Source organism: Gekko japonicus, unplaced genomic scaffold (assembly GCF_001447785.1).
Source record: "Gekko japonicus isolate JY-2015 unplaced genomic scaffold, Gekko_japonicus_V1.1 scaffold391, whole genome shotgun sequence".
In the NCBI taxonomy this organism is placed as follows: domain Eukaryota; kingdom Metazoa; phylum Chordata; class Lepidosauria; order Squamata; family Gekkonidae; genus Gekko; species Gekko japonicus.
The window spans coordinates 894,665-919,256 of record NW_015174286.1 but is presented as its reverse complement, the minus strand read 5'-3'; the positions used below and the strand labels follow the sequence as shown (position 1 = coordinate 919,256).

Sequence of the window (24,592 nt, the reverse complement as noted above, 5' to 3'; positions counted from 1 at the left end):
TTCCTCTTTCTTCCGGAGCCAGCATGTGTTGCTTCAGCCAGGAAGGTAAGGAAGCTCCGGGCTGCTCTGGGCTGGGTGGCAGGGTGTGCTGTCGGGGTGGTGGGGGTGGTGGCAAGGAGGCCGGCGGGTTGGCGGGGACTGCTTTTGGGGTGGCGAGGGGCTTCAGAGAGCACCCAGGCTGGCCACGGCAAGCCTGGGGCTCTAATGAGGCCAGAGGTGACTGCTTTCAGGGCGGGGGTGTGGCAGAGAGGCCGTCGGGCTGGTAGGGACTGTGTTTGGGCAGTGGCGGCAGCGGGGGGGGCTTCAGAGAGCACCCAGGCTGGCCATGGCTAGCCTGTGGCTCTGATGAGGCCAGTGGGCTGGTGCTGACTGCTTTCAGGGTGGTGGTGGTGGAGAGGCCAGCGGGCTGGCAGGGACTGTTTTTTGGGTGGTGGTTGGGGCCCTCAGAGACCACCCAGGCTGGCTGCAGCAAGCCTGAGGCTCTAATGAGGCCAGCGAGCTAGCGCCGACTGCTTTCGGGGCGGTGGGCGGTGGAGAGGCCGGCAGGCTGGTGGGGACTGTTTTTGAGGCAGTGGGGGGTCTCTGGTGAGGCCGGTGGGCTGGTGGCGACTGCTTTCAAGACATCGGAGGACACCCAGTCTCTCTCTGTCCCTCTCTGTTCTCTCTCTCCCTCTCTCTGTATGTGTGTCTGTTCCTCTGTTTGTTTGTCTCTCTCTCTGCCCGGTTTCAATACACGTGGATGTGTTGCCTCGGTTTCCCATTGGTGGGTGCGCGTGCGGGGAAGCAAGCAAGAGCCGGTGTGTGTGTGTGTCCCGTCCTGTTACTGAGGGAGCTGCTGCCTTTCTCCACCCCCATTTACCACCACTTGGCAAGGAGTGCGCAAGTCCTTCTCACCACCGTCCAGCCCCGATGGTGGCTGATCTAAAGTGCATGGGAGATCAGGAGTCTTTTGCCCTCCAGGTTGTGAAAGTGCAGCAGTCTCCGGCTCTTTCTGTGTGTCATTAGTAACCTGACACCATTTGTGTGCAGGGAAAGCCCAATCATCATGCAAGGAACTAGGAGGCTTTTCAGCCTCTCAGAGCTGTGCCATGAGGACCTGAAGGGATCACGCTTTCATAGACAATGTGTGGTTTAGATACACCCCACCCCAGCTTTTTATACTGTTTGTTAAGGATAATCCTAACTGCAAAAGCCAGTGGAGTTTCCATTCGGTTCTCGGTTTCTTTTCAGCCTTCTGTGCCTTCCAGTAGGCAGCATGTGTGTTTGTATGACTTGGCATAAATTCATGGTCCATCTAGTTTTTGGGTTTTTTTAATATCTTGTAATGTCAGAACTAAAGGGCTGTCAGGTCCGCAAATGTTGATGGTAAAACCTCTACATCTACTATATCATTTATTATTGTTGTTGAGATCCAAGTCATATCTAACCTTGAGGAAGATTTGTGACTTGCTGAGAAAAACATAAAGTCTAATTTGTTTATGTTTCTGATTCTCCATGAGTCCACCAAACTAAATTCTTCTGCCAATCGTAAAAAAGTATTTGGGAGTTCATTTCCTTGCTTCTGTTTCCCTGTTTGCTTTCTCCTGTCCAAGGCTCTATCAAATATAGCATTGTAGTCTCCAATTATACAAATTTCTTCATACATTTGTTTTGAAAGACTCTTCTGTAATGATTTATAAAATTTCTCCTGTTCCTGATTTGGCGCATATATATTGACTGTCATTTTAGCTTGCCTCTGTATTTTCACTATCAATACTCTTCCATCTTCTGAATCATATAACAGTTCTGGATGCAGATAGTCCTGGACGTATGTAACTACCCCCCCCACCCCTATCCGCTGACAAAAGGTTTCCCCAAACTTTTTTACTTCTAAAAACTTCTGGTCTGGGTGTTTAATATGAGTTTCCTGTAGGCAAATAACATCTAACTGCATCCATTAACATTTATAGAGATTACTTTTAGTTTCGTTCTATCCATCTTTCAAATCTTTTTTGCTTCCTTTTTTTTTTCTTATCCTGCAATCTCGTAACAAGTTGAAATGGAACTGTCTTGGGTTTTTTCTTACCAGTCTCTTTTTTGGGTCCTAATGCACCTTGTTCCTGAGATTCCTCATCTGAATCCTTTGAATCTTCTTCTTCTCCTTGGGCTCCTAAGTCTTATCCATATATCTTTAAGAAATCATCTGCTTTAAATGTTGAGTTTATTCTATGTCTTTTACCTTTATGCATGAAAAAACACCCTCAGGGAGCAGCCATCTGTAAGGTATTCTGTTTTTCCTTAAAAGGCTTGTAAATTGTGTGTACTCTTGCCTTTTCTCTCTCACCCTCCATGGAACTTCCTTTAGTATTCTGATTTCAGTTCCCTGTATTTGAAGAGGTTTCTCATTTGAAGTTTTTAGAATAGTATCACGTATGGTTCTCTTGTGAAATATTACGTGTATTTCCCTGGGTACTTTATTTCTTCTTGCATATGCAAAGTTCATTCTGAACACCACATCAATCTCTCCAAATATTTATTGTGCATTTTCTTCTTCCATATAATCTGCTAAAATGTGTGCCATATCTGCTTTGACATCTTCATCCTTTTTTTCAGGAATGTTCTGAAATCTCAAAATATATGCTGCTTTTTAAATCTCCAATCTTATAATTGTATCTTCTATCAATTCTTGCTTGGTTTTTATCTCTTGTATTTGCTGACCCACCTCCTCAGATTTATTTTCTAGTTGGTTTGCTGTCTTCACCAGAGTAGCTATCTCTTGTTTGCTTCTAACCCTAGAAAAAACCTTATACCTGGTAGCACCTGTGCAGATGGGGGAAGACAGTAAAAGAAATATCCCATAAAAATAAAATGTACTAAGTGAAGCCAAAAAAAAAGAAGATATTTTTTTAAAGGTTCCTTATAAAAGAGAGGGGGGGAGTGGCTGGATTCCAAAAGCAGGAGGATGGGGAAAAATACAATAGAGAGAAAGGCACGAAGCAACAACAGCACGGAGAGGTTAAAATTAAAAGCAATGTCATTAAACTAGCTAAGATAAACACACATTACCTAGGCTGTAGCAGGTTCCTCAGAGCATGTACAAAGTTCCTTGCGGTAACAAGAAGCTGAAGGAATCCTTAACCCCTATACAACTTGAGGGGGTGACATTATGCATGGGATAGAGAAAGTAAAGGTAAAGGTAAAGGTTCCCTTGCTCGAAAGCCAGTCGAATCCGACTCTAGGGTTGCGGTGCTCATCTCCGTTTCAAAGCCAAAGAGCCAGCGCTGTCCGAAGACGTTTCCGTGGTCATGTGGCCGGCATGACTAAACACCAAGGTGCACGGAACGCTGTTACCTTCCCACCGAAGTGGTACCTATTTATCTACTTGCAATTTCTTGCTTTCGAACTGCTAGGTTGGCAGGAGCTGGAACTAGAGACAGGAGCTCACCCTGTCTTGCGGCACCCGGGTCTTGAACCGCTGAACTACTGACCTTCCACAGCCTGCAGTTCAGTGTCTTAACCACTTGAGCCACCGCAGCTCCTGTATAGAAAGAAATACTTTTCTTCCTTTCTCACAGTACAAGAACTCGTGGACGCTCAATGAAATTAATGAGCAGTAAGCTTAGAACAGTTAAAAGGAAGTACGTCTTCACCCTAAGAGTAATTAACACATGAAATTCACTGCTGCAGAAAGTGGTGGCAGCTACAAGCATAAACAGCTTCACGATGGATTGGATAAACATATGGAACAGAGTTCCATCAATGGGTATTAACCACAAGGTATAGATGGATCACTATGTCTGGGCAGTGAGGCTCTGTATTCCTAGTGCTTGGGGAGCAAAAGTGGGAGGGCTTCTGGGGTTCTGGCCCCACTGGTGGACCTCCTGATGACACCTGGGATTTGGCCACTGTGTGAGACACAGAATCTGGGACACCCAGATTCAAATCTCTACTCTGTTTTGAAAGCTTACTGGGTGATCTTGGGCTAGTCACTAATTTCTCAGCCTAACCTGCTTCACAGAGTTGTTGTGATGAGGATATAATGGAGGAGATTGCTATCCACAAATATGTACATATTTGAGAAGTCATGAAAATAAATCTGTTTTATTTCTGAAACAACCATATAATGGTAATCTCCACCATCACAGTATCTAGAGTTCACACCAGTTTGGTGTAAGAGCCAGTTTGGTGTAATGGTTAAGAGCGGTGGACTCTAATTTGGAGAACCAGGTTTGATTCTCCACTCCTCCACACACAGCCAGCTGGGTGACCTTGGGTAAGTTACAATTCTATTAGAGCTGTTCTCTCAAAAGCAGTTCTCTCAGAGATCTCTCAGCCCCACCTACCTCACAGGGTGTCTGTTGTGGGGAGAGGAAGATTATTGTAAGCCACTCTGAGACTCTGAGTGAAGGGCAGGTAGGCTTGCCTGTCCCCAGGTGGGGGCGGGGATCCCCTGATTTTGTGGGCTCTACTGGCAAGGGAAACCCCACCCCCAAACAGACGTCCCCAAATGACATTGGCGACTTCTGGAAGTGATGTCATCATGTTGGTGAAATCAGGGGCAATGCTCTACTTTTTGGGCAAAACTCTATGGTTTGTAGCCATTTTTACCATAGAGTTTTGCCAAAATAGTAGAGCATTGCCCTGACACTGCTGATGCAATGATGTCACTTCTGGAAGTGACCTCAGCACATCACTGATGTCCCCACCCACCCCTGGAACACTCTCCAAATCTTTCTGCTGGCAGGAGGAAGGCACCTGGGAACCCTAAGGATGGGATATAAACCAAACTCCTCCTTCCTCTTCCCATCTCCCACCACCCATCTATGACTGGATCTTCTGTGGTTTAAAAAACATAAGTAAAGCCCCATTGGGGAGAAAGTCTAGCTTTGGTCCATGGCATGGGCAAAGAGAAAGCCACTTTCCTTTCCCTGCACCATTTCTCCAGTCATAATTCTCTCAGATTTTAAGGGGAAGGGGAATTTGCTTGGAGAAAATGGCATGGCCAGTCCACTTCTGCATTTCTCATCAGATGTGTTTGTTCCCATTAACTGCATTGAGCATAGTTTTAAAATGGTAGATCTATTGTGCATCTTCCAAATTATGTTTAGTTTGGCATTTAGAACCTTATAATCCTCAGATTTTTTCCAGAATTCTAATGGGAGGAGGGAAAACCTTCCAGCACTCTACATCTTCCCAAAATCGTGGTAGCAGCATTGTGAACCCTGTATTACAAGATAATGGGCGTCTTAAATGTCTATTAAACTCATATTCTGTTCAAATTAAATCTAATTATTTTATGAGTCCTAAGAGTATATTACATTGATTTTACTGTTTAAGCTATTGCCATCAAGTGTTAGGAAGTGTTCAATAAATCCACCAAGTACCTCAGATTTTAGACCCCAAGATTCGTAAACTGAAGTGTGGCCCAGGATCCTCACTCTTGTTTTGGGAGTCAAGAGATATACCTACAGTTGGGTATTCCTGCCATTATTTATTAGTTCCCAGAGAGATGCTGTTTGTATATCAAAAGGTCGGTAATGGATTTGACCAGGACGGTAAGAACTTTAGTGTGAAATCAAACTTACTTTGATTGAACTTCATGCTTACACACAAATTGAATCCTAGAGTTGTTTGTCTTAATATTGTTGCTTAATGTCCAGCTTGAAGACTGTGCCAGATAACATTGCCAACCTCCAGGTGGGGCCCAGAATTTCCACAAAATTATAATTGATCTGCAGACTGCAGGGGTCAGTTCTCATAGAGGAGATGGCAGTGTCAGAGGGTGGACTTCAGAGCATCATATCCCTGCTAGCTCCTTCTCCTTCCCAAACTCTGTCCTCCCCAGGCATCGCCGCCAAATCTCCAGATATTTCTGAACCTGGAGTTGGCAACCTTGATTGCAACTGCACAATAGCTGCTTGTACTACCGGGTCATGACTCAGTCTGGTCTTTCCTGCCTTTTCTTTTTGTTCTCTATGCAAGGGACACTGTACTGCAAAAACGTATGAGATGCATCTCTTTAAGTAGTTTTTAAAAGTTTCCCCCCCAACAGATCTGGGGAAAGGAAATAAGCTACAACTCCCATGAGGCCATGCAAGACTACGAATGTGTAGATGTATCTGGATCTAGAACCAGATTAATGGAGTAAGTCTCAGCACAAAATATACATGATTTTCTTTTCCCTTTAACAATATACCTTTTTAATTGGAGCAGCAGCAGCACTGCCAGATGGAATGCTGGTATTTGGGACCTAGCAGCTGTGACTAAACAATCAAAAACATTTGAGATAAAAACAGCCTATCATGATATGAGCTGAACTAATTGTTAATCATGTATCCATGTACTGAACCACCAAGGACTATCACATTATCCCAATGGAATTTTTGTTCCTACAAGCATACAAAGGAAGTTAGAAAAAAGTGGGGCTAAAGATCCTGATGTTATTGTGTTGTTTCTCTCCTCTTTCTCACCGCTGTGGTCACACAAGCAGTTTGCCATGATATAGTAGCATTACCTTTGCAGATTTAAACAGCAGGATAGGATGACAACATCTGCCTTCCGTACCACAGTTATCGGTACCCTGTGTTGCCACGCTTTGGAAGCGGAGTAATCAGGCACTGGGGACCGTCCAGTATTAACAGATGCCAGCTCTTCTACTCTGCTTTCCCAGATGTCTGAACTCTCCTGCCATATGCACATGCACCCGCCTGCATTTAAAAAAAAAACCCTGATCGGGCAGCGCACTCCATGGCTGAGGTGCTGTAGTAATGTAAGGAGGTGCTGTAGTAATGAGTGCACGGGGAAACTGCCCCAGGGTTTGCTGTCTCGTTGATCTCCACCTTTAAATCAGTGCAATTAGAGGCGCACCCAGATCGCAGCAAGCCTCCAGTGCTGCAGCCCATATTTCTTGATACTTTCAGCAAAATTAGAAAAACCAGTAAACAAGTTGTTCACATTTCTAATTAAACCCTTGCTTTTAATATCATTGTTTTTCAAAATATCAATAGAACCCACATTTTTACCATTTTAGACTCAAATGCTTAACATTCAGATTATACATATTAGCACTTTTTCATTTGCATGGTGTTTATCACAGAGAATGAAATACATTGATTTGAATTCAAGGAAAGTCAAGCTAAGCATGAAAACAGGAAAAACTGTGAATGTGACTCCAACCAAGAATCAGTCAGTGTCCACAATGCTGGCCTGCTGCTTGTTCAAAGACTCAGGCCCCTTCCCTGCTCCAAAGTCTGCCTTTATGGACCTTCTGAACCTGACCGTTTGTTCTCTGGGGATCGGGGATGCCATTTCTTGTCATTAGCAGTACTTGAGAAAACACCAGTTTTAACGAAATACTCTTCATATAACAAGTTGAGGACCTGGGACACTGGAAGCAATTTCAAGTAGTGATAGTTGAAATGAAATATTCTGAAAGTGAAAGTTGAAGCTTAAGTTAGGTGGAAAGCTGCTAAGCTTATTAGGGAGAATAATGCGGCCCTTCCATTTTAGAACACCAATTTTCTGATACTGTTAGGGGGGAAAAATCCATAAATAATATATGGAAAGGAGAAAATTTCCTCAGTATTGGCGTACACTTCCAGCAATCGTTGTGAACAATTTGAGAAGGTCTTAAAAGTAAACACTGTTTTTTATATGACTCAGTCTAATGGCATATTAAATGCTATTACCAGGCAGCCAGCTTGGCTTCCGAGTCAGACAAGGACTCTCTAGAAGATCCATTCAAATTCTTCATCCATCTTGAAGCTCACTGGGTGACATAAGAACATAAGAGGAGCCCTGCTGGATTGGACCAGTGGTCCACCTAGTCCAGCACCCAGTCTCACACAGTGGCCAACCAGTTCCTCTGGAGGGCCAACAACAGGGCATAGAGGCCGAGCCCTTGCTCTGATGTTAGCTCCTAACTCTGGAATTCAAAGGATGGCTGCCTCTGAACTCAGAGGTTCCTCCATGAATCTATCTAATCTCCTTTCAAAGCTGTCTATGCCTGTGGCTATAGCTACGTACTGTGGCAGTGAATTCAACATTTTAATCATTCACTGTGTAAAGATTTCCATTTGTCCATCCTGAGTCTACTGCCCATCAGGTTCATTGGATGCCCTCGAGTTACAGTATTTTGGGAGAAGGAGAAAAAGTTCTCTTTGTCAACTCTCTCCACCTCATGCATAATTGTATAAACCTCAATCATGTGTCTCTCTCCCCCACCCCCAAGTCATCTCTCTTCTAAACTGAAAAGTTCCAGGCTCTTCAGCTTTACTCTTAGGGAATCCCCTAATCATCTTGGTTGCCCTCTTCTGTACTTTTTCCAGCTTTGCAGTGTACCAAAACTGTACACAGTATTCCAAAAGAGTCTGCACCATAGATACAGGAGCATTATAATATTGGCTGTTTTATTTTCAATCACCTTCCTAATAATCCCAAACACGGGGTTGGCCTTTTTCACCATTGCAGCACACTAGGTTGACACTTTCATTGAGCTGTCTACTAACTTTTCCCCTCTCAGTTTCAACAATGTAAAGATTTCCATTTGTCCATCCTGAGTCTACTGCCCATCAGGTTCATTGGATGCCCTCGAGTTACAGTATTTTGGGAGAAGGAGAAAAAGTTCTCTTTGTCAACTCTCTCCACCTCATGCATAATTGTATAAACCTCAATCATGTGTCTCTCTCCCCCACCCCCAAGTCATCTCTCTTCTAAACTGAAAAGTTCCAGGCTCTTCAGCTTTACTCTTAGGGAATCCCCTAATCATCTTGGTTGCCCTCTTCTGTACTTTTTCCAGCTTTGCAGTGTACCAAAACTGTACACAGTATTCCAAAAGAGTCTGCACCATAGATACAGGAGCATTATAATATTGGCTGTTTTATTTTCAATCACCTTCCTAATAATCCCAAACACGGGGTTGGCCTTTTTCACCATTGCAGCACACTAGGTTGACACTTTCATTGAGCTGTCTACTAACTTTTCCCCTCTCAGTTTCAACAAGTTCAGACCCCATTAGCTTATATTTGAAGTTGGGATTTTTTTTGTCCCAATGCACATCACCTTACATTTACCAACACTGAACTTTATTTGCCACATTTTTGCCCACTCATCCTGTTTGCACAGATGTGCCTGGACCTCTTCACAGTCAGCCATGGTTTTCAGTATCCTAAATAATCTTGTGTCATCTGTAAACTTTGCTACTACACTGCTCACCCCTAGCTCCAGACCATTTATAAATAAATAGTACTTACCCCAGTACTGATCTTTGTGAGACCCCACCGCTTACTTCCCTCCATTGTGAGAACTGTCCATTTATTCCTACTCTTTGCTTCCTGTTATTTAACCAGGTTTTAATCCATAAGAAAACCTGTTCTCTTATCCCATGACTGCTGAGTTTACTCAGGAGTCTTTGGTGACGTACCTTGTCAAAAGTCTTTTGAAAGTCCAGGTATGTAATGACTACTGGGTCACTGTTGTCTACATGCTTATTCACTTTCTCAAAGAACTCCAAAAGGCTGATGAGCCAGGAGCCTTTGCAGAAGCCATGCTGATTTTCCTTCAGCAGGATTTGTGTGCCTAACAATTCTATCTTTGATTACAGTTTCTACTAATTTGCTTGGGACAAACATTAGACTGACTGGCCTGTCATTTCCTGGTTCCTCTCTGGACATCTTTTTAAAAATGGTGTAACATTTGCTACTCTCCAGTCTTCTGGTACGGTGGCTGAATTTAGTGATAGTTGATCTACTAACCCATATATGTAACCTATCTCACATTTGAGTTCCCTAAGAACTCCTGGGTATATGCCATCAGGACCTAGAGACTTACCGGTTTTCAATTTCCCCAATAGGCCTAGAAGCTCATCTCTGGTGACCTCAGTTTGACTCAGTTCTTCAGACTCCCTTTCTGAAAATAGGGGCTGTGGTATGAGTATGTGCCCCACACTTTCCACAGTGAACACAGAAGCATCTCTGCCATCTCCCCTTAACAATCCCTTAAGGGCCCAACTGTTTCTCTGGTTGCTCTCCTGCTTCAGATATATTTAAATATTATTTGTCTTGATGCTTTTAGCAACCTGCTTTTCTAATTCCCTTTTTGTATGCCTAACTATTGACTTATATTTATTTTGCTGTAGCTGGTAGTCTCTCCTGTTCAATTCATTGGAACAGATCTTCCAATTTTAAAAGAAGCCTCTTTACTTTTTATAGCTTCCTTAACTTGTGTTGTTAGCTATGCAGGCCTTCTTTTATACTTGGAATGCGTTCTGTCTGGGCTTAAATTAATGTGGTTTTGAATACTTTCCAAGTACCCTCCAGGGATTTGACTCTCTTATGTTTCTGTTTCACCTTCCTTTTTGCTATCTCCCTCATTTTTGTGAATTTCCCTCTCTTGAAATCAAATGTTACCTTGGGCCAGTCATTCTCACTCAACCTACTGAGGATAGAACTGGGAATAAAAAATCATAAATTGGATAAGGAGCAGCATAAACATGTAATGTACAGATTAACAGTACAACTAAGATATCTCTACTGCCAATAATCTGTCTGAAAATGCTTGTAAACTGGGATTCAGTAGGCATAATCTAAAAACACCAGTAGTATCAATAGCATTTTTAGGACCCAATTTGCCACAAATGTTGCTGCAGTCTTCAAATGGAACAGGAAATTTTATGCAGACTGATTCCACATAATCATTCACAAGAAGTGCTCTACATTATATTTCAACTTTATTTGTTTTCAAAATAGAACTGGCTTTCTCTAACAAGCAGCTGTTTTACTTTGCGAAATACATTAGAAGTTTATCACACATTTTGGGAGATGGGACCAGGGACCTTTCCCTGGATCTTTTCAATTTGTGAGACTCTTGTGCTGCCATGCTTTCTGGCTGCCATTTCAAAACAGTGCCGTGTACTACCAATACATTGCAATTAAGAGAAAGGCAGCAATCACAACACTTTGGTTCATTTTTGCATTGGATTTCATGCCAGCATTGTGCTGACTGGTAAGCATTCTCCACAACTGGCATCATAAGGTGAATCTGGAAAAGAAAAGCAGTAGTACATTAATATGTGTTGGTCTACTTTACAAGGATGTTGTAAAGATTACATGAGAAACCTGCATTGAACTTTAATAAAAGGTGTAACTCTGTTTTGGATTGAATTGCTAATTACAGGTTCTATTTTCTAAATAAGATGAAGGAAATGTAGTAAGAATTAATACAAAAGGTGCTTGTAGCATTAGTTATGCTTCAAAGCCACTTATTAGCAATTTGAATGCAAATGAAGCAAGACTGATTTAAGGAAGAAAACATAATACCTGTTCCAGCTCCTAGAACAGCTCATAGTGGTAGTGAGAAGAAATAAAGTCAAATAAGGACATAGTGCCTAATTAACCTTCTGGAATTTGTCCCTGCATGTTTTAACAGCTGCTAAGTGTTTCATTGGGATGGAAGATGTCATACTACTACAGCCTGATCTCATCTGAACTCAGAAACTAAGCAGGGTCAGTACTTGGATGGGAGACCCCCAAGGAAAACTCTACGTTGGAAGGCAATGGCAAACCACCTCTTCTTCTCACTTGCCTTGAAAGCCCTTGCTGGAGTCGCCATAACTCTGTTGCAGCAACAGAGCACTTACATAGAGAAGAGTTTTATCAACACTTCGATGTCAGCCCTGAGAACAAAAGGGCAACTATCCAGGTACATTCACAATATACATCTCTCAGGTGCTAGAGATTAACAGTAGGACATGTGTATGCAAATATTATTTGTTGATGTTCTTGTCATGTTATATATTAATCCAGTTTCATTTTCTGATGGTTTCAAGTAGAAGCACATTTCCAGCTAAGATTTTTCTTGTCCATCCAATTGCAATGATTTTTCTTTTTTAGTGATTGTACCTCTTGCCCAACAGATCCTTCTTGTCAACTGTAACATATGTAGGCGAATGGGTCCCTTGTTTTATAGGCAAGAGAGGGCAAATCATATTCAAGACATAAATGATTTGGGCTCATTCTCAATGGAAATCACAAGCAATAAAACTTTCCCCCCCCCAATAAACGCTTTTATTAGTTTCATAGAAAAGTACTACAGAGAGAAAGGAAAGAAATAAGAAACAGAGGCCCCGGTCACATGTAAGGGTTTGGCCCGGGAGAGGGATGGATCGGGGCCGCAGCAAACGGGCACGATCTCACCGCGACATCTGGGAAGCGGTGCGCACCCGTCCCCGATTTTGAGCCCAAACACTGAAAGCACTGGTCCACACTCCTTCCGGATTGGGGCGGCTTCAATGGCGGCAGCCATGGGGTATTCCACTAGCAAGATTCAGCAGACAGGGCACTGGAAATCATGTTGTTACAGGGGATATGTGCAGGATTGCAAGGTTTAATGCAGCAAGGGTCCCCCAAATAATGGTTTAATGTTATGTGTAGGTTATTAATGGGGTTCCTCTTACATGTGCTATGGGCTGTGGGGCGAGACAAAGAGTCACCATCTGCGGCCACAGCTTGGTCTTTTGGGCTGCTCACCGGGCCAGGAGGACACCCATCGGTTCTCAACTGGGCCTTAGTGACTGGGCTGTTGTCAAATGGATGGGAAGGAGGGGCATAAGATGGCCTGCACTACTTCCCCTGTTATTCGAGGAGAGGCGGGGCCTCCTCCAAACGTTCAGGTGGCGCACCTAGGGGGTAACAACCTAGGTCTAATGAAGGGCAAAGCCCTGGTCTTACAAGCTGAAGCTGACCTTGCGATGATATGAGCAAGGTGGCCCAGTATGTATATAGTCTGGTCAACTATTCTGCCCCACCAGGCATGGCGATATTTTGGGGACCCTTGCTGCATCAACTGTGTCGGGCGTAAGGCCAACCACCAGATGAGGAAGGCCATGGAGGGTAGTTTAGGGCAATTTTTGCCACACCCCGACATACGGGTTGAGTTCCAGGACCTGTATAAGGCTGACTGGGTGCATCTGTCAGACAAGGGCAATGGGTTATTTTTGCAGGACTTGCGGCAAGGGATTAGGTCCGCCTTGGGCTGTTAGTTGGGAGCAAAGGCCAAAGCAGAGGATTGTCCTTGCCATTGGCAGGTTTGTGCGGGTAAGAAACCGGAACTGGTGAGCACCTTACAGCAATTTCCCATTAGGGGAAAGGGGCTTATCAGGAACTGCCTTCGGATTTTAGGGTCCAGGGTGGGGAACGGTGATCACCTCTGGGAACCTCTTAGGGTAAGGCTCCTCTCTGCAAGTTGTAAGGCTTAGGGTAGGCACTCCTCGGTGGCAAGCAGTTTTCTGGGCTGCCAGTCGCAAGCCAGATCACTGGCTCAAGACCGGAGCTGGGTGACCCGCCTGTGGAAAGGGCAAGGAGGTTGGCCAGGGGAGTGACGCCTGCCTTGCCTGTTCCATGCTCACTTAGTTGGTCCCTTGCTGCAATGTTATGTTAAATAGTTAATAAAGTGGCCCTTGTTTATTTCCAAACTGTTATCTGTCTCGTTATTCTGAGTGGAGGGGCAACTGAATTATTCAACAGGGCTTTTCTGCACAGGTAATAGGGTTGTGCTGTACAAAATGGTTTACAGACTTTTCTGTTCTTAGTGTAGGCTGTTGCTGGCCACTGACTGGGGCCAGGTAGGAATTTTTCACCTCTACCCAGGATTGGCTGAAAGGGGGGGAGGTGTTTTGGCCTACCTTGCACTGAGAGTAGTGGATTGAATGGTTGGTTGTGGTGATTGACACCTAAATAGGTTGGTCACTTGGCAGGTTTGTGTGGGCAAGAAACCGGAACCGGTGAGCACCTTACGGCAATTTCCCGTTAGGGAACAGGGGGTCATCAGGAACTGCCTTTGGATTTTAGGGTCCAGGGTGGGGAATGGTGATCACCTCTGGGAACCTCTTAGGGTAAGGCTCCTCTCTGCAAGTTGTAAGGCTTCAGGGGTAGGCGCTCCTAGGTGGCAACCAGTTTGGCTGGGCTGCCAGTCGCAAGCCAGACCGCTGGCTCAAGACTGGAGCTGGGTGATCCACCCATGAAATGGGCCTGCCTTGCCTGTTCCGTGCTTGCTTAGCTGGTCCCTTGCCACAATGTTATGTTAAATTGTTAATAAAGTGGCCCTTGTTTACTTCCAAACTGTTGTCTGTCTCGTTATTCTGAGTGGAGGGGCAACTGAATTATTCAACAGGGCTTTTCTGCACAGGTAATAGGGTTGTGCTGTACAAAATGGTTTACAGACTTTTCTGAATATATGATTAGGAACTGTGGTCTATACTGTTGTGTATAACTTACTGTAAGTAGGATCCTGTGTTATGTAATTTTTGCACTGCTTAATGTGTCCTGTTAATACTTATGTTATGCTTCAGTTCTTTCTGGGGGTTCCAGACTTCTACAGTCATAATGCATTGTTTATTGATTGTCCTGACTCACTAAGTGTAATTTGCCTTGAGTCCCTGTGAGGAAGGCAGGTGATAAATAATGGGGGGGGGGAAAACATGGGGAGAAATCCTTGTGGGCAAAAGACCCTATAGATTAAAGATAGAAGAAATGTACTTATTTGTTGATAGAAAATATTAAGTACCTAATGTTGTGAAATATGCTTAGATATTCAGAGTTTGCAATGGATCTTTGCTTCACTGTGTAAAAATCTTTATTTCTAAGTGAAAAGGGTACATAGGAAACCTACAAAATAAAAGAGATACCTAGAACTATATCTTCACATCTTTACAGCTACAAACAGACAGACCACATGGTCACACAACGATGGAGATTCTTCTTGCTGTTGACCCCTAGAAGGAAGTTACCTGATTGCATTAACCAATCAATGTTACAAAACAGACTTCAGTTTTCCCGGGCTATCTTTCCATTGGCTCTGTGCCAGGTTCCTTCTGGGTCAGGCTAAACAATAGCCCACAAGGGAAAGAACAGATTATCCCTATAATGACTGAATCTTAGACCCTGCAACTCACCTAAGAGGTGGCATCTACAGTTAACAGTACCAGGCAGTAGGTCATGTGAAAGAACTCTACCTGAGACTCTGGTGAGCTGCTGCCCCTTGAATAGACAATACTGCACTTGATGGACCAATGGTCTGATTCAGTATAAGGCAGCTTCATGTGTTCAAACACCACTTCCTTATAAATATACATGTAAGAGATGCCTTGACACAACAATAGGCTTGCTTATTGCTAACAGTAATTATGTTTTTACCTTAGTTGGGTTTGGCAGGATAATCTCCTGGTTCTCCTCTGAGTAGAGAAGAAATCCCGCAGTGAGGGAGTGCATTGTCTGCAAAATTTCCTCTGCTTTGATCTTTGTTTTCTTGGTGGGGTAGCAGGTCTGCCTTGCTTTGTACTCGAGCAGAGTAAAGCTGCAAAAATTGGAATTTCAAATGGATGCTGTTATATTGAACACAATACGGAGTCGTTTTTGTTTGCTTTTCAAAATGAAAATCCGGCATTCAAAATTCAATCGGGAAAAAATGAATAGGCTTAAATATCCATCATATTTTCCCCACTATTTTCTTGTTGAAATGAACACACTGAAGGTCTCTCTATTGTCTTCTGGTATATATCTTTATGCATGGATGTGTGCAGTATTCCACACCTGGCATATTCTAGCTGGTACAGCACAGGCAGCACCCTGCAGATTTTTATGGAGTCCATAGCACAAGGACACCCCTGAGTGAGTCAGTCTGGGACAGCTGCCTCTGTCACTTGGCCGTTCAGTATTACAGACCAAGGAATGTGGCAGACTGCAAATCTGCATCATTAGTGCTGTTAATATTCATTCCCAGAATAAACACGAAAGAGAGATTTCTGCCTTGCAGTATAAAATTCAAGACAGGGTAAGCAGGCAGCAGAAGGAGGGGATGAAGAGGAGCGTTAACATGGGGTGAATTCATGCTGGAATATGGAATAACATCACTTTTTAAATTCAAGTACTCAGCTCTATAGGAGCTGCGGTGGCTCAAGTGGTAAAGACGCTGAACTGCAGGCTGTGGAAGGTCAGTAGTTCAGCAGTTCGAGACTCAGGTGCCGCAAGACGGAGTGAGCTCTCGTCTCTAGTTCCAGCTCCTGCCAACCTAGCAGTTCAAAAGCAAGAAATTGCAAGTAGATAAATAGGTACCACTTCGGTGGGAAGGTAACAGCGTTCTGTGCGCCTTGGTGTTTAGTCATGCCGGCCACATGACCACGGAAACGTCTTCGGACAGCGCTGGCTCTTCGACGTTGAGACAGAGATGAGCACCGCAACCCTAGAGTCGGATTCGACTGGCTTTCGAGCAAGGGAACCTTTACCTTTTTACTCAGCTCTATATATTGAGTTTCCTTTAAAAACAAACAAACAAGTGTCTAATTCTCATGGTACAAAGAACATGAGACTAAAATGTGTACTTAGTGCTCTTGGCTAGGATCCCAGCACCTCAGTCAGGATCTGAATGTATTCATATATTCATGATAAGTTTTTTCAACTGCTTTCATAAATGGCTGGGCTGAGGTAGGTCCCCTAGGATGACCCTGTAAGCTAGGGTTCCCAGCCCTGGGCAGGGAAGTACCTGGAGATTGGAGGGGTAGAGCCTGGAGAGGGTGAGGTTGGGGAAGAGCAGGTATAATGGCATAGAGTCCACCTTACAAAGCAGCCGTTTTCACCAGGGGAACTGATCCTGGTCGACTGGACAGCAACTGTAATAGCAGAAGATCTCCAGATGCCACCTGGAGGCTGGCGACCCTAAGCCCATTTTTAAGCCCTTGGGAAAGCATATTGCATGTCATGAATAACTACTGTTCAAGTCAAGGCAATCATTTGCAAAGCTAAGTTAGAAATATTTGAAATATGCTTTCATAAGAGTAATATTATTATTAGAGTCCCACTTTCATTGGACGGAAGGAGCTGCGGTGGCTCAAGTGGTTAAGATGCTGAACTGCAGGCTGTGAAAGGCTGGTAGTTCAGGAGTTCGAGACCCGAGTGTGCCGCATGACGGAGTGAGCTCCCGTCTCTGGTTCCAGCTCCTGCCAACCTAGCAGTTCGAAAGCAAGAAATTGCAAGTAGATAAATAGGTACTACTTCGGTGGGAAGGTAACAGCGTTCCGTGCACCTTGGTGTTTAGTCATGCCGGCCACATGACCACGGAGATGTCTTCGGACATTTGTTTGTTGTATTTATAACCCACCCTCCCCGCAAGCGGGCTCAGGGCTTCTCACATTGCCTGGCACAGTGTGCCAAGGTTCATATACAGTCAAAACACTTAGTTTAGTTGGCTTTAAAAGGAATCAGTGTGCCAAGGTTCATATACAGTCAAAACACTTAGTTTAGTTGGCTTTAAAAGGAATCAGACAAATTTATGGAAGGTAAGTCCATTAATGCCTGTTAGCTATAATGACTAAATAGAACTCCATGTTCAGAAGTAGTAAACAACTTAATGGGGAACAGGAATGGAAGGAAGCTTTTACCTCTGCATGCTGCTTGTAGGCCTTCCAGGGGTATCTGATTAGCCACTGTGTGAAACATGAAGCTGTACTTGATGGACCATTGGTCTGACACAGCATGGTTGCTCTTATGTTCTTAACTGTGTAACTGTATTTTATTGTTTATTTTCTTTTATACCAGCCTTAGAATTAACGCTGTATATGTAACCGCATACATGATGATTCAAAGATGGTGAAAGGCCTGAAAAAGCGGCAAATACTCCTAAAAGTACATGTTCAGTGTAGCAATGGGATGAGGCATAGTTTTAAAGCATCTGTTTTGTGTGCAAAAAAAAATTCCAGGTTCAAGCCCTGGCATTTCCAGCTAAAAGTGATCAAGTTGTGGGTGATGTGAAAGACCTTTACTTGAGACCCTGTAGAGCCACTACCTGTCAGAATAGACAATACTGGCCTAGATAGACCAATGGTATGACTCAGTAGCCACTTTCACTCATTACAGTTTTGGCACTCTCACATTGCATACCAGGAGAGTGAAGAACATAATATTACTATTTTGTGTGAATAGGGCATGTGATTGGAAACCTAGGTTTATTGTTGATATGTGTTTGTGTGTGTCAAAGCTTTAAAGTACAGGCATTGTCCTAGCCATACCCAATGGCAATCATGAATATAGAGGGGGTCACAGATAGCATGCTCTACCAGTATGCTAGTTAGGAGTGCCAGAACCATAATGACTGAAAAGGGCTACCATAAGACTTCTTCATTTGTTTAAAGACGAAATGGGGGATGTCAAGAATAATTTGGCCCATTACAAAAAAGAAGTATCCCCAGTCAAAATGTAAAATATATGGCTTAATTTTGAAAAAAACCCTATCATTTCAGCCACCTTTCTCAACCAGCTATTGTTTGTCCTGTGTCTTGACACAGCAGCTGTAATGATTGTGTAACAGATTAATCAGACCTTTGTTCTTTTATCATAAAAGAGTTAGATGTGTTCAGAATTTTTATGGTTCTATATATCACCTGCTGTCAGAGCCTTAATCTGGGGCTTTCTGAAGAGTGTTTATAGTGTGCTCTTTTCAGTCCCAGTAGGAGCTGTATATCAAGACTGACAGAGTAAGCCTACTAATCACAGTTGGCTAAAACCATAGCACCCAACTGTGCATGTGTTTTTCATCTTACTTTATGAGTTTGCTTAAATTGTTGTCTCTTTTTAAACAATAATATGCTCCAGGCATTTAAGACATACAGATCTATTTCTTCCTGATAGGAAATGGGGTAAAATTCATTTAATGTATGCAAAATATGTATAATCGTCTTTAAGCCAGACATAAAAAAGTGAACTTTAAGGACATTTTTGCTTTGTTTTATAGTGGTTTCTTTAATTGCCATTCTAAACTTGAAAAAGTTTTTCCAAGCTCTATTTGAAGCTAGGGCAGTGTCACCAGGTTGTTTGGCAGAAACCTGTTTATGACAAGGTAAAAGTGGACACTTCCTTTGTCTAGCCCCTTGTACATATGCTATAAATTCCTTCCATAGGTGTTTTGCTGATTGTTAAAATGTTCCTCTTTCCTGCACCTAGATAGGTGTGAATCATCCATAAACTGCTTCCAGTCATCATTCATAGGTTCTTGGTTTCAATTGCCTTACTATGCTCTACGCTCTGTGATATGAGGAAAGGCTGAAGAGTGGGACTATTCAGTTTAGAAGAAAATCAACTAAGGAGGAATACTATGGAGTAGGGGTGTCAAACATGCAGCCTGCAGTTTTTATTTTCTGTTTCTTTTGTACCTGTTTCCATTTTTAGACATTTTCTGTCATTTTAAATGCCATATAAATTTCTAGTTTTAGTTTTATAATCTCCCTTATAAATAAAAGCCGAATGGTGGTGGCACTTCTCTAGAACATTCCACACGCTCCAAAATCAGTTCACTCTCTGATCTGTCATTCAGAGGGTCTCCCTATCCACTGGCTGCTTTGCCTGAGTCCTGCCTCCAACATTCTAAATATTTTGCTGTTCCTTCCCCCCCCCATAGCCAGTCAGAACACAGAGGTTATTTGCATATGCAGCCTCATTGGCCTTTGCCTCGGAACACAGGGGTCGTTTGCATATGCGACTTGATTGACTTTTGCCTCTAACATTCTAAACAGTTTTCTGTTCTGAGGTAAAATGTGTCTAATCTCAAGGTGAGGGCTGGAGATCCCTCAGAATTACAATTGCTCTCCAGATGGCAGAGATCAATTCCCCTGGAGAAAATGGTGGGCTCTGTATCCTTATATGCTGCTGAGGTGGCCCCTGTATGACAGCCAATGTGACGTAGCAGTAAAGGCTTCAGAGCACGGGAGAGGCTGCAGATGCTGAAGAGGGGGAAATAAAGGTAGGTTGATGATTGGCTGGGAAGGAGATAGGGTTGCCAACTCCAGGTGGGAAATTCCTGGAGATGTGAGGGATGGAGCCTGGAGAGGGTGAGGTTTCAGGAGGCGTGAGACCTCAGACAGGTACAAAGCCATAGATTCCACCCTCCAAACTAACTATTCCCTTCTGGGGAACCATTGTTGCCAATCTCCGGGTGAGGGCTGGAGATCACTCAAAATTACAACTGTTCTTTAGGTAGCAGAGATCAGTTCCTCTGGAGAAAATGGTGGACTCAGTGTCATTATACCCTGCTGAGGTCGCCACAGCAAATTGACACTGAGTGTCCAAGGCCGGGGCACCCGCCCAGAGCCTCTTTCTAGAGGTCGTTGTATTTATTTCCACAACGGGCCTTTTTCCTAGTAAATATATATTTCCATTATGGATATAAGGCAGTATTGTTCATATTCTGACTACCAACATCCATGCTTTGGCTACACTAGCCAGGTTGCATGTACATTAAAAAAGTCTTGAGCAGTTTCACTGTTCAGTCATATTTTATGGTAAACTCCTCTCTGTTAAGTAGCTAATATATTTCCCAAACATTACAAACAAGAATCTAGCAATCCAAATTCCCCAAACTATAACGTGAAGTATGTCAAATGTATTGTATTTTGATTGTTGTTAGCAGGGCTCTTTTTGTAGAAAAAGCCCAGCAGGAACTCATTAGCATAATAGGCAACACCCAACAGCATAAACCCAGTAGTATATTAGGCCACACCCCTGAAAGCACAGCTCATTAGCATATTAGGCCAATGTTCTCTCTGGGCTGCACATGGCAAAAGGACATTTTAAAAGGACTCTGATCTGAAAGTGTCCCCCGCCAATCTTGTTCATGCAGATCGGCTTACCATTTAAAAACAGACACCTTGTGAGATAGGTGGGGCTGGGAGAGCTCTTTCAAGTACTGCTCTTGAACAGAGAACAGCTCTGAAAGAACTTGTGATTGACCCAAGGTCACACCAGCAGCTGCAAGTAGAGGAACAGGGAATCAAACCCGGTTCTCCCAGATTTGATTCCATGCTCCTAACCACTACACCAATCTGTAACGCAAAACCTTTAGAAGCAAGTATAAAACATAAGACACCCTCTCCACTTCATCAGAGCCTTTAAGTAGATCATTTCGAAAACAGTCCTTCAAAGCCTAATTATATGATCTAAGCAGCAAGCAAGATACACTGTTTTGAAAAGTATTTCCCTCATAAATACTCAGAGATCCTGTGGTCTACATTCACAAACAATGGATAACCCAGAAGACTACAGATGCATCAGATTCCTCAAGGTGATACTTAAGCAATGGGGAGGGGGGAGAGAAGGCACTTATGTAAACCAAAAACACTACACCAATCTGTAACGCAAAACCTTTAGAAGCAAGTATAAAACATAAGACACCCTCTCCACTTCATCAGAGCCTTTAAGTAGATCATTTCGAAAACAGTCCTTCAAAGCCTAATTATCATAAATACTCAGAGATCCTGTGGTCTACATTCACAAACAATGGATAACCCAAAACACTGGGACACTCTTCAGCTATAAAACTTGGTCTTAAAGGTGCCACTGGACTGTTTTGGATTGCTAGGTATGGGGGGGGTAATGTACAGATCAGGAAGGAAGGAAGGAAGGAAGGAAGGAAGGAAGGAAGGAAGGAAGGAAGGAAGGAAGGAAGGAAGAAAGGAAGAGAAATCCTCATTTCTGCTGATGTGTTTGCCAAGTCAGGTGACCTGAGACAAATGAAACCTACGTAATTTATTTTGCACCTCTAATTGTCTCCCTTATATTTCCAAGAATTTTACTCTATGCTGTTACATTTATTATTATACTGTTTTCCAAATGTACTATGTACACTGATATTGATTTTTGTTGTCCACTATGTATGTGAATAATAATTTTTCCCTATGTTGTATAATTTACCCATGTACATCCTAGCCTTTTCTTCATCATGGAGTTTTGGTCACACTAGAAAAGGAAAGCATTGAAGTGCTACTGCTGGCTAAAATATCCAAGCTGCCATTTTGGGGGAGGAATTTGCCAGAACAACTTTATAGACATGCCTTGTTATATATTAATGAATTCCTGAAAATAGCTGGCAATTTGCAACTTGTATAGATTGTTAGAGATCCATATCCTTTTTCTTTAATAGAGGCTTACTGTGTGGAAATGGACAACTGAAGCTTTTCATGGCAGGGAAGTAAATGATATTCCATTAAGGCCCTGGTCACACTGGGGGGAAAGGTGCGGCTGAAGTGTGGCTTTTTGGAGCCGCATCAAAAGAGAACCGCGGCGGCAGTTTTTTGCTCACAAGACTCCACAGCTTAGAGGGAGCATTGGTTACCAGCAGAGTTCCAGATCCATTTCAAGGTGTTGGTAATAACCTTTAAAGCCTTACATGGCCTGGGACCAGGGCTGGCTCGCTCACTAGGCGAACTAGGCGGTCGCCTAGAGAGGGACGGCCCTTAGGGGCACCAAACTGCACCCGGCCCCATACTCTGGGAGTTTCTTGATTATTTGTGTTTTTCCTTCTTCCTAAAATGCATTTATTTTTGAAAATTGGTGGGCGCACAGGGAGGGGGGGCAGAAGGGATCCTCGCCTAGGGTGCAAAATAAGCTGGAGCCAGCCCTACCTGGGACCAACATATCTGAAGGACCACCTCTTCCTGTATATGCCCCGAAGAGCACTCTGCTCTATGGATCAACACCTCCCAATAGTCCTTGGCCCGAAAGAGGTCCATTTTGCCTTGACCAGGGCCAGGGCCTTTTATGCCCTGGCCCCTGCCTGGTGGAACATGCTCCCCATTGAGATCAGGGCCCTGCAGGATCTTCTTCAATTCTGTAGGGCCTGCAGGACAGAGCTGTTCCGCCAGCTTTTGGCTGAGGCAGTGGATGTCCATATATGGCCTCCCTGAGGTTTCTGTCATTCTGTTATTCTCTCATCTATGTAACAACTACTGGCTATGGCCAGGAATCTCCCACAACCAGAAAATTTATTTGCTATCAGCTGTGACCACCATTTTAATATTTGTGATGATGTTTTACATTTTAATTTTTTACTGTATTAACTAATATATTTTGTATAAATGAAATGTTACCCGCCCTGAGCCCGCTTCCAGAAAGGGTGGGCTGTAAATGTGAATAAATAAATAAATAAAATGCTATCTGTTTTAGCCTGAGCTTCCAAAAAGAGTCAGGGCCTGCTTACAACAATTGTTGCAACTGTTAGCAGGTCCAGTTGCATCTGTGGTGAATTGGGACCACTTTGTGGAATGTTCCCCCCCATTGCATTTTACTCATTTATGCCTCAATCTACCAGCTTCCCAATCCGCTTTATAAATCTGATGAAGTTGCCTACAAAAGCTCATACCAGAAAACATGGCTATTCTTTAACAGATCATTTTGTCATGTTTGCTTCAAAAAACTCTAGAAGCATGCATGTTTTGCCATGGTGGTCCCAGACATCTCTAAGTATAGCCTTATAATCTGCTATTTAATATTTAATCAGTGTTTCTCTTAGGAGTAAAACTGAGCAGGCCAACACTGTTTACCATCTGGCCTGGTCAATTTCAAAACTATTGACTTATTACAAATTACAATTAAAAAATAGGACAAGAAGGGATCACTGATAGAATGCCAATGAAACAAACAAACAAACAAAACTGGTAGAAGACAACAACAGAAAAGAACAGGAGAGTTTCTTTGGGGGGAGAGTTCCAGAGTTTTGGTTCTATGACTGAGAGAGCTCTCTCCCAGGTTGCCACCCCCCTTAAACTCAGAAGGTGGGAGCACCTGAAGTAGGGCCTCAGAAGATGGCAGGTTGGATAGGTTTGTAAAGGAGTACGCTGCCATGTAATCAACACCAGGACCTTGGATTATATGTGGAAACAGACTGGGAGCCAAGACTGGAGTGATATTTATTTATTTTTCCAATATATATTCTGCCCTCCTCACAATGGGCTCAAGGTGGATCACATCAAATATAGAAGAATAAGAAGAGAAGAGATTGGATTTATACCCCGCCCTTCACTACCCAAAGGTGTCTCAGAGCGGCTTACATACTCCTTTCCCTTCCCCTCCCCACAACAGACACCCTGCGAGGTAGGTGGGGCTGAGAGAGCTCTTGACAGAAACTGCTCTTTTTCAAGAACAGCTCTTATCAGAACCATGGCTTGCCCAAGGTCATCCAGCAGGTGCAAGTAGAGGAGTGGGGAATCAAACCCGGTTCTCACAGATTAGAGTCCGCACACTTAACCACTCTCAGTTTGGAGTATAGTCCCACTCCAGAGCATTCTGGCTGCAGCATTCTGTACCAACTGAAGTTTCCAAACACTTTTTAAGAGAAGCCTCACAAAGAGTATATTGCAGTAAACTCAGGGGTCTTTTGGGGCCGGAGCGCACCGGAGCACTGCTCTGGGAGCCTAGGAGCTGGCAAAATGGCAGTGGCAGCAAGCCCCGCCCCCAGTTCCCCCCGCTACGGCCTGTCGCCGCCTTCCTAGGGCCCACACCGGAGCACTGTGGCCCAGAGAAGGCCAGAAGAGGCCCCCCTGCCACCTCCCTGGGCCAGCGCTGGAGCTCTGCAGCCCAGAGGAGACCAGAAGAGGCCCCCTCGCCGCCTCCCCGGGCCAGCACTGGAGCGCTGCGGCCCGGAGGAGGCCAGAAGAGGCCCCCCGCCGCCTCCAGGGGTAAGTGAGGGATCCACGGGGGTGGCGGAGGCTTGAGTGGAGGAGTGGGGGTGGTGGGAGAGCCTTCCCCTCCCCCATCTCTTTGCCCTCTTTCTTTCCCTCCTTTTCTTCCCCTTTCCTCTT

At 43.8% G+C, this 24,592-nt stretch overlaps 2 protein-coding genes across 4 annotated transcripts in view; both read right to left on the bottom strand.

The window, feature by feature from the left end:
- Window positions 1–5,580, bottom strand: part of HCRTR2 (hypocretin (orexin) receptor 2) — a 32,309-nt gene extending 26,729 nt beyond the window's left edge. The window contains 1 exon segment of the mRNA XM_015423978.1: window positions 5,565–5,580. Within this exon segment, the coding sequence (XP_015279464.1) occupies window positions 5,565–5,580 (16 nt within the window).
- A 4,151-nt stretch (window positions 5,581–9,731) lies between these two features.
- The window catches only part of MLIP (muscular LMNA-interacting protein), a 121,798-nt gene continuing 106,937 nt past the window's right edge, over window positions 9,732–24,592 (bottom strand). For all 3 annotated transcript variants that reach the window (XM_015423988.1, XM_015423986.1, XM_015423987.1), the window contains 2 exons: window positions 15,168–15,327; window positions 9,732–11,016 (listed from right to left, as the gene is read on the bottom strand). In XM_015423988.1, coding sequence (XP_015279474.1) covers window positions 15,169–15,327 — 159 coding nt within the window. In that variant the 3' untranslated portion in view covers window positions 9,732–11,016; window position 15,168. The remainder of the gene's footprint in view (window positions 11,017–15,167; window positions 15,328–24,592) is intronic.